Raw genomic sequence first — 12,917 nt, 5'->3', positions numbered from 1 at the left:
TTTTCTAAGTTTCAGCTGATTGGAAGTGCTTATTCGTGTGGTTTTTGGTAACTCAGGTTTATTCTTTCTTGAGAACTGCCCATTCATATCCTTGAACCATTTTACAAGCTGGGGAATGACCCCTAAGCTTATAAATTCCAATGGGTTCCTTCTGTATCTTAGATGTGAGACCTTAACAAGAGAAACTTTCAGCAAAGTTTTCTCTTCAGTAAACTTTCTCAATTCTCATCTCAATTGCTTTGGTGTTTTTTATTTACATTTTCCTCTGATAACTTTTCTAGAAGCTCACATTCTCCTGGGGAGTTCCTTCTCTGTGGATGGTTCCATCTGGCTTAATTAATTCCCTTCTTGGCCACTTCCGCTCGCTGACCTAACTCCCCTAGACCAGCTTATGTCTGTGACTCGGGCATTCGGGGCTCCTGGAAGGAAGCTCTTCAGCCAGGGGAGTGCTGCCTTCCCTGGCAGCCAATAATTCTGTACCAGATCCATTCCCCAGTGTTGGTAGGGGGCCGGAAGGGGGAGGGGAGAAGGCTCCTTCCCAGGAGGGATGTTGTAGCATGACTGACACTCACTTTCTGGATGTGACTCTGGGATGTGTGTCTTTGGCAGTTGATGGCAGAGAAGTTACAGCTTCAGGAGCAGCTTCAGGCTGAGACAGAGCTGTGTGCTGAGGCTGAGGAGCTGCGGGCCCGCCTGACAGCCAAGAAGCAGGAGTTGGAGGAGATCTGCCATGACCTGGAGGCCCGCGTGGAGGAGGAGGAGGAGCGCTGCCAGCACCTGCAGACAGAGAAGAAGAAGATGCAGCAGAACATCCAGGTGAGGGCCCAGGTGGCCGGGGCAGGGGCACAACACCTAACCTGTGCCCAGGATGCTAAGTTAAGTAAGGCTCAACTGTCCCTGCCCTAAGGGAAACCGCTTTGAAAGAAGGAATGGATGAGAAGGACCTGGTAACATTTAGGACCATGGTTAATGTGTGTATTTGTCACTGAGCATCAGATTACAGGGTACCAGAGCTGAGGGGGCCTCGGGGGCACCTGAGGCCCTTCCCCCTTGCTTTACAAAGGAGCAAAAGTCCTGAGAGGGAAGGCCTTATGAACTCTGAGGAGAACTTTTTTGAAAGGGGAAGAGAAAAGAGATCCTTAAAACTCAGGAGCACCCAGAAGCCTCATGTTGAATGGAATGTTCCGAAGAAGGTGGGGGAGGGTCTGGGCCCCTTGGCAAGGAGTCACTTCTCATGATCTGGCTGGTCAGCTCAGCCAAATATCTCCCAGCCCCCAAGCCCTTCAGGAGAAACTCTGGCACCCAGAGCCCCTGGGCTGCTGCAGCCTGCACTTTGTCTTGGGCCTCCTTTCAGGAACTAGAGGAGCAGCTGGAGGAAGAGGAAAGTGCACGGCAGAAGCTGCAACTGGAGAAGGTGACCACAGAAGCCAAGCTGAAGAAGCTGGAAGAAGATCAGATCATCCTAGAAGACCAGAACTGCAAACTCGCCAAGGTGAGCAGGCCTTGAGCTGTGCACAGGCCCCTACCCCAGGGCCTAAGCGGTGCGAGGGGACACTCTCAGGATGTCGAAGCAGCCCTCAACAAGCCTGGCCTGGGCTGGGAGAGACCTAGTGGCTAGTCCAGGCGAGGTCTCTGAGGCACTCATCCATTGCACAGTTAAGGCCTAACTCCCTCCAGCAGCTTGGAGGGGTTCTGCAGCTGACTGGGGTCACTGTGGGAGTGGCACAGGTGCAGAAGAGGCTCACCAGGATAGCCAAGGGGAAACCAGGCTGGCTTGCATAAGACAGCTGCCTTCGGCTGGGTGAAAGGGCTTAGCTGCCACCCTGGGCAGAACCAGGAACATTGTGGGGGCATTCCAGAGAGATGGGTTCTCAGTGACGGGCTGTCAGAAGGCACATGCCCCACAGAATGAGGGCTAAGTATCCTGGGAGGCCATACTCCCCTGTGTATTTGGCCTCCTTGGGCAGCTTTCCTCTAGCAATTCCCCAAGGTGGAGAGTATAGTGGCCACAGAGGCTGTTCCATGTGAGCTCACGCCTCTACCTTCCCCCTGTAGGAGAAGAAGCTGTTGGAGGACCGGATCTCAGAGTTTACCACCAACCTCACAGAGGAGGAGGAGAAGTCTAAGAGTCTGGCCAAGCTAAAGAACAAGCATGAGGCCATGATCACGGACCTGGAAGGTGAGCAGGGAGGGACTGGGAGCATGACTGAGGCTGCCCCCGACTGCCCTGTCCCTAAAGAAGAATCTCTGGGAACTGAGGCTGCTTAGCCTTGTTTCTTCCCTCTTGGGAATCCTCTGGCTCTAGAGCAGGAGCATCTTTGTGTAGATCTGAGGGCAGAAGATGGCACTTCACCTCTTCTTCCCACCAGGGTCCGAGTTACTTCATGTGTAAAGTAGAAATAATGACCCTTGCCCTCCTGGCAGCTTGTGTTAGAGCATTCCCTGGCTGAGTTTCTTGCCCATCACTCCTGTTCTTATGATCCTGTCCTACCTGCAAAGCTGCTCTGAAGTTTTCACAGGGTCATGAGGAGGCCCTGTCTGGCCCCCCCAGGATCCTGAAGATGGGCCTCACTGGCTGTGAGCCTCGTGGCCTGTGGTCTCATGTTAGAGATGGCTGGCATGAACCTCTGATCCTGTGTTCTCATGCCTCAGAGCGCCTGCGCAGGGAGGAGAAGCAGCGGCAGGAACTGGAGAAGACCCGGCGGAAGCTAGAGGGAGATTCCACAGATTTAAACGACCAGATTGCAGAGCTGCAGGCACAGATCGCAGAGCTCAAGATGCAGCTTGCCAAGAAGGAAGAGGAGCTGCAGGCTGCCCTGGCCAGGTGAGAACTCAGGCGCATGTGGCGGCCCCAGGGACCCTTGCCCCTGGCCTGCACCATAAGTACCAGAACATTTGGCAAGGGTGCCTCAAGTGCTGCCCCCAGTCCTCCTTGCTAGGAACATTGAATGGAGAAAGCCCAGCCCTAAATAATGACTATGAAAGAATGAGGAAAATGGACAGAGAAGGGAAGGGAGGGCCAGGAAGGAAGGATGGAGGGAATCAAGCTCATAGACCAAGGAGGCTGAGAGGGTGAGGTGGGCTAGGTCCCTTCTGTACCTGGAGATGAGAAGACCAGACTAGGATAGCTAACAGGAGTCTTGTTGGCCAGGACAGGAGTGAGTGGGTCAGGGGGAAGGAGAGGGTGAGGCGGATCATCGGGCTTGGTGGTGGGAGGTATCCAGGCTAGGCTTTCATTAGAAAAGCATGAGTCCCAGCCCTGGGACAGACCCACATACTCATCTTTATCATCCCGTGGTGGCATCTCGGGGCTTGCCTCATTGAGGGCTCCTGGTGCCCTGGCCCTGATGCACTACTGCCCTGCTCTCTTCCAGAGTGGAGGAGGAGGCAGCCCAGAAGAACCTGGCCTTGAAGAAGATCCGTGAGCTGGAGTCCCAGATCTCTGAGCTTCAGGAGGACCTGGAGTCTGAGCGTGCCTCCCGGAACAAGGCCGAGAAACAGAAGCGGGATCTGGGCGAGGAGCTGGAGGCCCTGAAAACTGAGCTGGAGGACACATTGGACTCCACGGCTGCCCAGCAGGAGCTCAGGTGTGCAAGCAGCCTGTGTGACAGGGCACACCCAAGGCCAGGCTGGGCCTTCCGTATTCCGGGCCAGTGCATGTGGGGTGCAGGGCAGGAAGGAGAAGGGCCCAGGGACACACAGATGTCCTGGGCGGGGTGGTCCGGGGCAGCAGAGGTAAGGGATGCACCTTTCTCTTCCTAGGTCAAAGCGGGAACAGGAAGTAAACATTCTAAAGAAGACCCTCGATGATGAAGCAAAGACCCATGAAGCCCAGATCCAGGAGATGAGACAGAAGCACTCCCAGGCTGTGGAAGAGCTGGCTGAGCAGCTGGAGCAGACAAAGCGGGTACGAGGGCTCTGGCCATACTGGTGCCTGGGCCAGCTGGGCAAGCAGACATCAGAGAGCCCCTGGTGTCACAGATGAGGATGCGGGGTGCCAGGGAGGTAGCAAAACTGACATAGGGGCTGTGCCTCCAGATGAAGCAGCACTCCTTCCCGTGGCTCCAGGCTCCTTTCCTGATATGACCGTAGGAACTACGTAGTGGAAGATGGCATGTGTGCCCTTGGCCCCAGAGGGCAGCATCAGGGGCCACAGACTGCAGCCTCCCTAGAGTCTGTGTCCACCCCAGCCTACCATGCTGAGATCCTGCTCGGGGAAGTGGGCCCTATGGGCTGAGCTGCCTGACCATTGCCTAGTCAGCCTCTCATGAGACTCAGCTCAGCCAAGGTGGCTTCGGAAGCCCCTTCCAGTGCTCACGTTCCACCAAGTCTCATTAAGCCTGATTTCTGCCCACGTCTCTGGCACAGCACTGGCTCCAGGCCTGTGCCCTCTTAGGGCACCTGTCATCCTCCTGGCTCTTCTTCCCCCAGGTGAAAGCCAACCTGGAGAAAGCCAAGCAGGCTCTGGAGAACGAGCGGGCGGAGCTCTCCAATGAGGTGAAGGCCCTTCTGCAGGGCAAGGGGGACTCTGAACATAAGCGCAAGAAGGTGGAGACACAACTCCAGGAGCTGCAGGTGAAGCTCACTGAGGGTGAGCGAGTGAGGACGGAGCTGGCCGATAAGGTCACCAAGCTGCAGGTGAGTGTGCCACCTGAGGCCCCACTGTCCTGGATCCTGCCCTCAGTCCACCTGGCATCTCACCCCCTCTCTCTGCCTGATTTTCAGCCTGCCCCTCACTGCCATTTTTAAACATATTCACCGACTCCCCTCCCTACAGGCTGTGCTTCCGTATCTCTCCAGGAAAAAGCTCTTTCCACACCTCCAGCGTTCTCACACTGAGCTTGCTCCTTTTTTCCTAAATTCCATGGCCTTTCCTTGTCCTCATCTCTGCAGCCTTTGACTCTGCTGAGCACTCCCTATGTATGGGGGTCCCCTCCCCTCTCTCCGTTACCTCTTCAGCCCCCAGGACTTTCCTATGCTGACTTGTCCCACATCTGTAGCTGTCTGCTTCTTACCCCCCGCCACTGAATGTACCTCAGAGTCATCCCTCACTGTGCCCACCACCCAAGCTGCCAAGTTGGACCTTCCCAGCATTGTCACATCCCCGCCCCCCCGCTCATTCTATCCCATGCAGTTGCCAAAAAGGTGCCTCATGCCTCTTTCTGTCCGTCAATGACTGCTAGACCAGGTTGATCCCAGGCTGGGATGCTCTCCCTCCTTGCCTTTAAGAGGACATTCATTCCCTAAGTTGTCCTGTCCCACCTTGTCGTTTGCAAGTGCTCAGCCATGAGCAAACTGTGTCCCTATACTCTGGGAGTCAGGGATGGTTCCGGGACAGAACAGATGTGCGGTAAATACTGGTGACGGGTGGTTGGCCTCACTTCTGACTCATCCTGGCTGTTCGACCCTGGTCAAGTCACGTGGGGTATCAAGGCAGGGCTTCCTATACCCCACAGGAGCCAGAGCTCCAGGTCCTGCCTCTTCTCCCACCTACCCCTGGAGCAAGGCCCCTGTAATAGATGTGATGCACAAACACAGTGTATGTCTGTCCTGGCCTTGCCCTGTAATGTAGGACATTCCAGTCACTTGGAATGGTCTTTGGACACTTTGCTTTGATACCCCCTCCCCGACCCCCCATGGCTGTTTGGAAGAGCATCACCTTTGGGAGGTCTGTGCATGGTGACGGGACTGGGCACTCACTTGGTGCCTTCTCTTGGATGGCAGGTTGAGCTAGATAACATCACAGGCCTCCTTAATCAGTCTGACAGCAAGTCCAGCAAGCTGGCCAAAGACTTCTCCGCTTTGGAGTCTCAGCTGCAAGACACACAGGTGAGTGTGTGGACCAGGGTTGCCCACCGCAGCCTCATTTCTCATCTAGGGTCAGGGAGAGGTGGAGCCAGGGCAGGGACTGTAGGACTATGTCCTCACCAGATGTGCGAGGCTGTGGGATCCTGGAGGGTGTGCCCATATCAGATGGGGAGCAGGGGCTGATCTGTCTTTGTCAGTGTAATCCTAGGTCCCCTGAGTGCACAATCACTATGGAGTGCAGAGCATGGGGGCCACTCTGGCCTGTCTCTCCTCGTCTATAGGAGCTCCTGCAGGAGGAGACTCGTCAGAAGCTGAGCCTGAGCACCAAACTGAAGCAGACAGAGGATGAGAAGGGCACCCTGAAAGAGCAGCTGGAGGAGGAGGAAGAGGCCAAGAGGAACCTGGAGAAGCAGATCACCACCCTTCATGCCCAGGTATAGGGTGCCAAGGGTGGAGGAGGAAGGACGGGTCAAGGGAGACCTGCCTCCTTCTGCTTCCCAGGATTCAGCTCTAAGAGCTGAGGTCTCCCCCTTGAGGGCCTGAGAGCCACCACCACCAAAAAGGCTGGCTTCTTGCCCTGGCCTGTTGGTTTGTTCCCTAAGTTAGAAAAGGACCTAGCCTCTGTCCCTGGAGAAAGGGGCTAGCTTCCCTTAAAGCACCAACCCCTGGCATTGGCCCTAGTGGCTAACACAGACTTGAAGCCAGTTGGTAAGAAATGACTACTTGAAGTACCTGCCTCAGTCCTGTTGGCTGTTGGCCTCTCTGTCTCTTTCCAGCCCTGAGCACTCAAACCTCCCCATTGACTTAATAAAGACTGAAGAGATTCAGTGCCAGACATGAAGTCAGGCTTGATTGTAAGGAACCTTGGCTGTGGGACCCTCTCCCTGGTCTGCTGCACAGACCAGGCTAAGCTTCTGTGGCTAAGGGCAGAGGGAGCTGTTTGGGGGAGTAGCTAAGTCAGGCTCCACTGTGTAGTTGTGCATGGGTGGCCGAGCTACTGACCATGGGCCTGCTCACAGGTAGCTGACATGAAGAAGAAGATGGATGATGGTGTGGGCTGCCTTGAGTTGGTGGAGGAGGCCAAGAGGAGGCTGCAGAAGGACCTGGAGGGTGTGAGCCAGCGGTACGAGGAGAAGGCTGCAGCCTATGACAAGCTGGAAAAGACCAAGACAAGGTTGCAGCAGGAGTTGGATGACCTTCTGGTCGACCTGGATCACCAGAGGCAGATTGTCTCCAACCTGGAGAAGAAGCAGAAGAAGTTTGACCAGGTAGGGGAGGTGGTCCTGGGAGGGGGAGGGCAGGGTGCTCAAGGGCCTACAGAGGCGCTGACTGACTGCCTTTCCTCCCTCAGCTCCTGGCAGAGGAGAAGACTATCTCGGCCAAGTACGCTGAGGAGCGTGACCGGGCCGAGGCTGAGGCGCGGGAGAAGGAGACCAAGGCCTTGTCTCTGGCCCGGGCTTTAGAGGAAGCCATCGAGCAGAAGGCTGAGCTGGAACGCCTCAACAAGCAGTTCCGGGCCGAGATGGAGGATCTGATGAGCTCCAAGGACGATGTCGGCAAGAGTGTGAGTCATTGTGCTGTGTGCAGGATGGCAGGCAGGGGTATAACTGCCCTGTGTGATCATGTGGATCAGAAAAAAACAGTAGATGAGTGTGGCTCCAGTCCTGACCCAGCCTTGTGCAGACAAACCCTGATTTGAACTCTTGCACATGTGAGGTGAAGGTTCTGCCCCCAGGAATTTCCCTGATTCACCCAAGAGTGAATTGAGGTCTGCTTCCTATGTGGAAGTCATTGTTTCTATCTTCTAGTCCTAAACCTAAAAGCCCCTGACTTTGGCTCTGCTTTGCTCTGACTGCCGCAGCTTCCCCCCTGCCAAATTGTGTTAGCATGTGAGCACATGGTGTGTTAGAAGCTTCTGGCAGGATGGTGATTTGGGGGTGATCTCTCTGAGTGCCAGCGTTCCAGCAGTGAACATTACTCAGATGTATCTGAACTTTGGGTGACCTGAGAGGAGTGGGGCATCCCTGATTGGTTTGATTATCTTTGCATGGTCTTCCTGAGGGTGGGGAGTTATGCAGGCCCTTGGCCACACCCTTGGCCCACAGGTCCATGAACTGGAGAAGTCCAAGCGGGCCCTGGAGCAGCAGGTGGAGGAGATGAAGACCCAGCTGGAGGAGTTGGAAGACGAGCTCCAGGCTACCGAGGATGCCAAGCTGAGGCTTGAAGTGAACTTGCAGGCACTCAAGGCCCAGTTTGAGCGGGATCTCCAGGGGCGCGATGAGCAGAGTGAGGAGAAGAAGAAGCAGCTGGTCCGACAGGTGAGGCTCTGCCGAAGGGAGCAGACAGCACTTTATTTGGGATCTGGGCCCTCGGGTTCAGATCCCAGTGCCTGAGCAAGGCCTTGTTTTCCCATCCCACAAAGTGGGAAGAGCCCTGCTACCACCTGTAATAAGCTAGGCACAAGGTGCTGGCAATGTTGCCCTTGTCTTGAGGCCTTTGTGTTCTTTGTAGCCTCCTCCTGAGTGCATCCTGGCACATGAGGCCCTTCCCTGCTTAAGTCTCTCCCCAGCTTGGCCCCTTTTCTCAAGAGCAGAGGTGCAGGTGTCTGGAACTTGCATGGGTAGTCCCTGCAGGTGAGGCGAGGAGGCTCAGCTTCTGTTCTGTGCACCCCTTCAGGTCCGGGAGATGGAGGCGGAGTTGGAGGATGAGCGGAAGCAGCGCTCCATGGCTGTGGCTGCCCGGAAGAAGTTGGAGCTGGACCTGAAGGACTTGGAGGCCCACATTGATTCGGCCAACAAGAGCCGTGACGAGGCCATCAAGCAGCTGCGCAAACTGCAGGTGAGGCCTCCTGCAGCCTCTGCTGGGACTTGGTCCAGCATTGGGCCAATTAGTGGACCTAGAACTGAACCTCGGCCCTCGGACCTAGTCATGGACCTAGAGCCAAAAGTGGTTTTTAGAGCAGAGCAATGTACCTAGAACTTAGGCATGACCCTAGAATCAAGCCACAGACCTAGAACTTAGGCATGACCCTAGAATCAAGTCACAGAACTAGAACTTGGCCATGACCCTAGAACTGAGCCCCAGCCCTTGACAAGCATTTGTGGTTCCAGTGCCTGTCCTCTCCCTCATCCCACAGGCCCAGATGAAGGATTATATGCGGGAACTGGATGACACCCGAGCCTCCCGAGAGGAGATACTGGCCCAGTCTAAGGAGAATGAGAAGAAACTCAAGAGCATGGAAGCGGAGATGATCCAGCTCCAGGAGGAGCTGGCGGCCGCCGAGCGCGCCAAGCGTCAGGCCCAGCAGGAGAGGGATGAGCTGGCAGATGAGATTGCCAACAGCAGTGGGAAAGGTGCCCTGGCCCTAGAGGAGAAGCGGCGCCTAGAAGCGCGCATTGCACAGCTGGAGGAGGAGCTGGAGGAGGAGCAGAGCAACACGGAACTGGTCAATGACCGGCTCAAGAAAGCCAACCTCCAGGTATGTGCCCAGGACGACTGCTTCCTTTCTGCCCCAGGAGGAGGTGGTGGGGAGGAGCATGCCAGCCCTGCCCTTCTCCTCCCACACCCTGATCTGACCCCTGCCCCTCACCCTCAGATTGACCAGATCAATACTGACTTGAACATGGAGCGCAGCCACAGCCAGAAAAATGAGAATGCGCGGCAGCAGCTGGAGCGACAGAACAAGGAGCTGAAGGTGAAGCTGCAGGAGATGGAGGGCACTGTCAAGTCCAAGTACAAGGCATCCATTACTGCGCTGGAGGCCAAGATCGCTCAGCTCGAGGAGCAGCTGGACAACGAGACCAAGTATGGGCTGGCAGGGTGGGCACAGAGTGATGGGCACGGGGTGATGGGCACAAGGCTGTGCCCCAGGGCCAGGCCACCCTCAGAGGTTTCTTGCTGACTTTCCTTTCCCCTGGGTCCAGGGAGCGCCAGGCAGCCTGCAAGCAGGTGCGGCGGACAGAGAAGAAGCTCAAGGACGTTTTCCTGCAGGTGGATGACGAGCGGCGCAATGCGGAGCAGTATAAGGACCAGGTCGGTGAGCGCCCCCGCCTGCCCCCTCTCCCACCACACAGCTGCAGGCCTCCATGACCCCTTCTGTCCCCCACAGGCTGACAAGGTGACGGTGAGGCTGAAGCAGCTGAAGAGGCAGCTGGAGGAGGCAGAGGAGGAGGCGCAGCGCGCCAATGCCTCCCGCAGGAAGCTTCAGCGCGAGCTGGAGGACGTCACAGAGACAGCTGACGCCATGAACCGGGAAGTCAGCTCCCTTAAGAACAAGCTCAGGTGAGACCTGGTGCCTGGGGGACAAGGGGGAGGTTGCCAAGGGGGCTCCAGAACCCCCACCGACACTCGTCCCCCTCTGCAGGCGTGGTGACCTTCCCTTTGTGGTGCCTCGCCGGGCGGTCCGGAAAGGCCCTGGAGAGTGCTCGGACGAGGAGCTGGACGGCAAGGCTGATGCCGGAGATGCCAAGGCTGCTGAATAGAAGTCCCACCTCCTGGGCCCCCAGGCCTGAGCTGGAGCAGAGCCTCCCTATCCCCCTGCCCCCTACCTGCTGTGATGGTGCCCCCCATCCTGCTCTGCCCCCCATCGTGTGCCCTGGTGCAGGCGTTTGGCTTCCTTCCCGTTTCTCCTCCTCCCCACCAATCTCATACCAAAGAGCCCAGGCTGGGGCCTCTGGCCTGCAGCATCAGGGATCTAGACCTGCTCTCCCCCAAAGCCCAGGTGCCAGCCACGGTGCTGGGGAGGGTGAGGGAAAGGAAAATGGTTTTCTATTCTTCTATTTTTCTTCAAATTAGAGTTTTGATAGTGAGAGCTCTAGGGCAACTCCTGCCACCCATCACCCCCTGCCACCCCTTACCGCCACTCCCTTCCTCCTTTGCTGTTGGCAATCACATTGGGTGACCTCACAGCCATGCCTGGCCCCATAGCCCCAGACCCTTGGGAAGGGGAAGGAGAAGGGGCTATGGGCTGGAGTCAGGAGAAGGTGGGAGGCTTCTGGAGCCCCTGCCAAAGTCGCCAGCCCGCTGCCTGGTTCAAGTGCAATGATTATGCTTCTATACCCAGCCCCCAAAGAACCCACCGGCACTCTGTCTGGCCTGGAGGGTGGGGGGCAGGCAGAGGTGGCTTTTTCTGGTAACTCTTGGGGACCAAAGCTCTTTGATGGTTCAAGGACTCCTCTCACCGAGCCTGGCTGCAGCAGGGCTGGAGAAGAGAGGGCCAGAGGCTCAGGGAAGGGGGGTCCTTAGCCTGCACAGTCTCACGTCTCTCTCAAGGATAAAAGAAAGGTCTTGATCACTGCCTCCCCCCAGGACTGTGGTTCTAGGGAGCAGTCTGCGTTTTCTCCACCATACACTGGTTGCTGGATTTACCTGTATTCTTAACTGTATCGTACCTGCTGCATTACTCAGACTTACCTACCTATGAGCAAAGAAAACTTTAAAATGAAAAAAAAAAACCCTGTCACCCACCCCACAGACCATAAGCAACATAAAGCTACATTTCACCTGAGAGCTGTGAGGCCAGGTCCCAGCGGCTGTCACGGAAAAATTCATTCAAGCCCCGCCCATTTTTTATATAAGAAAAGTGCCTTAGTGTATGTTGCAGTTGCAGCCGTGTCTCAATAAAGAGCCACGTGCTGCACACCGTCCAACATGTGTCTGGTGTATGTTCTTGTGTGTGCCTGCGCATGCATGGCTTTATTTTGGCCTTCCCTCCTCTCCCCCCACGGGCAGTGGGAGACACTCCTGAGCTTCTTGGGGCAGGAGAGGGAGTTGGAAAGAAGGCTTGGGGAGTGGGGAGGGGCAGGTTAGACCCCGTCTTCCCCTGCCTTTTATTGTTGTGTGGATTAAGGGAACTCAAGGGCAGTTATTAGCTGAGGAGTTTGGGCAGAACTTTGAGACTTGGTCTTTCACCCCTCAGGTGAATCAGTCTGTGATCCTGAGAAAACTCTGATCTCCTCCCAACCCCATTCCTTTGGCATTCTGGAATCTGCTCAGAATAATGTTTTTTAAGCAAATGAAGGAAATGCTAAATTTCAGTTTGAGGTTAGTGAAAATAAAGATGTCATTCCCCCCCCCCCCCCCCCCCCATTTACCCTGAAAGGCATCTGGGTGCTTGTCCTAGGCTTAGAGTAAGATAGGGAAGACAAGGCTCTTGGCTCTTTCATGAACTGTGCCCAGAGCCCAGCAGAGGGAGGTCCCAGGATCTTCAAAAGACTGAATGAGATGCCCCTGGGGGCTGACTCTCTCAAGATCCTGCACAGAGAGTTCAGAAGGCTTCTGGGCCAACTGCCTCCTTTTCCAAAGGAATCCCCCAGGAAGTGAACATTTCCAGGATGAGATTTGAATCCAGGTTCTCCAAATCCATCCCCACCATAAGGATCTCCAGAGGACTCCTGCAAGGTGTGTCCAGAGCACCAAAACGGTTGGGCTGGGTGATGGAGGATATGCTCAAACAAGCTATTTTAAAGTCATCTTTAAAATAAGTCTTTGAGTCTTAGCTTTCTCCTCCCGCCATTCTCAATGAAGCGAACGTGAGAAGAAACATGCCCTGACTGCCAGGAGAGTGGATGGGGACTCAGTGATGGAGCATAGGTGAGGAAGGGTGGTAGTTAACACTTAGTTCTGGGTCTGGGTCTCTCCTGTATTCTTTGGGTGCAGGCCCCTGTTCCCCCCTGGAGCATCCTACAAGGTACTCACAGGGTCTGGACTCCTGATACCCTCTGATTAGGGGAGAGAGGCCTGCAGTCAACTACCAAGGACCTGCTGTCTACTGAGCTCTGTCCGAGGTTCAAAGAAGGCTGTCTCTGTCTTGTAGAAAGGTTAGGCGAACTGTGCCCAGGTGGAGCAGAGGCCCGGAGAGGAAGGGGTGTGGGATTTTGTTGTTTGTATTGCTTTTCTGAGATGCCATCACCATGATCAAAGTCATTACCAAGGGGAGAGGTGGGAGTTAGAGATGGCAGTAGAAAACAATTCAAGTGAAATTGGGGAGGGGATGATAGTCCAGGTATAGCTGACCCCTGATGGAAGGGGATAGAGGCAAGGAAGATGGGAACTCTAAGCATTTTATTGAAGTGCCTACTATAGGAGCACTTTGTGCTAACCTTGAGAGG

General features: G+C 55.5%; 1 protein-coding gene across 3 annotated transcripts in view; it reads left to right on the top strand.

Annotated features, from left to right (window-relative positions):
* Positions 1 to 11,453, top strand: part of MYH9 (myosin heavy chain 9) — a 78,502-nt gene extending 67,049 nt beyond the window's left edge. For all 3 annotated transcript variants that reach the window (XM_072655929.1, XM_072655932.1, XM_072655931.1), the window contains exons 22-39: positions 610 to 816; positions 1,355 to 1,492; positions 2,056 to 2,179; positions 2,653 to 2,824; positions 3,375 to 3,587; positions 3,763 to 3,907; positions 4,432 to 4,638; positions 5,725 to 5,829; positions 6,090 to 6,242; positions 6,828 to 7,076; positions 7,160 to 7,372; positions 7,914 to 8,126; positions 8,485 to 8,646; positions 8,945 to 9,286; positions 9,404 to 9,612; positions 9,732 to 9,840; positions 9,917 to 10,089; positions 10,172 to 11,453. In XM_072655929.1, the coding sequence (XP_072512030.1) occupies positions 610 to 816; positions 1,355 to 1,492; positions 2,056 to 2,179; positions 2,653 to 2,824; positions 3,375 to 3,587; positions 3,763 to 3,907; positions 4,432 to 4,638; positions 5,725 to 5,829; positions 6,090 to 6,242; positions 6,828 to 7,076; positions 7,160 to 7,372; positions 7,914 to 8,126; positions 8,485 to 8,646; positions 8,945 to 9,286; positions 9,404 to 9,612; positions 9,732 to 9,840; positions 9,917 to 10,089; positions 10,172 to 10,289 (3,252 nt within the window). In that variant the 3' untranslated portion in view covers positions 10,290 to 11,453. The remainder of the gene's footprint in view (positions 1 to 609; positions 817 to 1,354; positions 1,493 to 2,055; positions 2,180 to 2,652; positions 2,825 to 3,374; positions 3,588 to 3,762; positions 3,908 to 4,431; positions 4,639 to 5,724; positions 5,830 to 6,089; positions 6,243 to 6,827; positions 7,077 to 7,159; positions 7,373 to 7,913; positions 8,127 to 8,484; positions 8,647 to 8,944; positions 9,287 to 9,403; positions 9,613 to 9,731; positions 9,841 to 9,916; positions 10,090 to 10,171) is intronic.
* Positions 11,454 to 12,917: the final 1,464 nt, after the last annotated feature.

The sequence above is a fragment of the Notamacropus eugenii genome, chromosome 3 (assembly GCF_028372415.1).
Source record: "Notamacropus eugenii isolate mMacEug1 chromosome 3, mMacEug1.pri_v2, whole genome shotgun sequence".
NCBI classification, from domain to species: Eukaryota; Metazoa; Chordata; class Mammalia; order Diprotodontia; family Macropodidae; genus Notamacropus; species Notamacropus eugenii.
The sequence above is the reverse complement of the archived record's forward strand: the minus strand, read 5'-3'. Positions and strand labels throughout refer to the sequence as shown.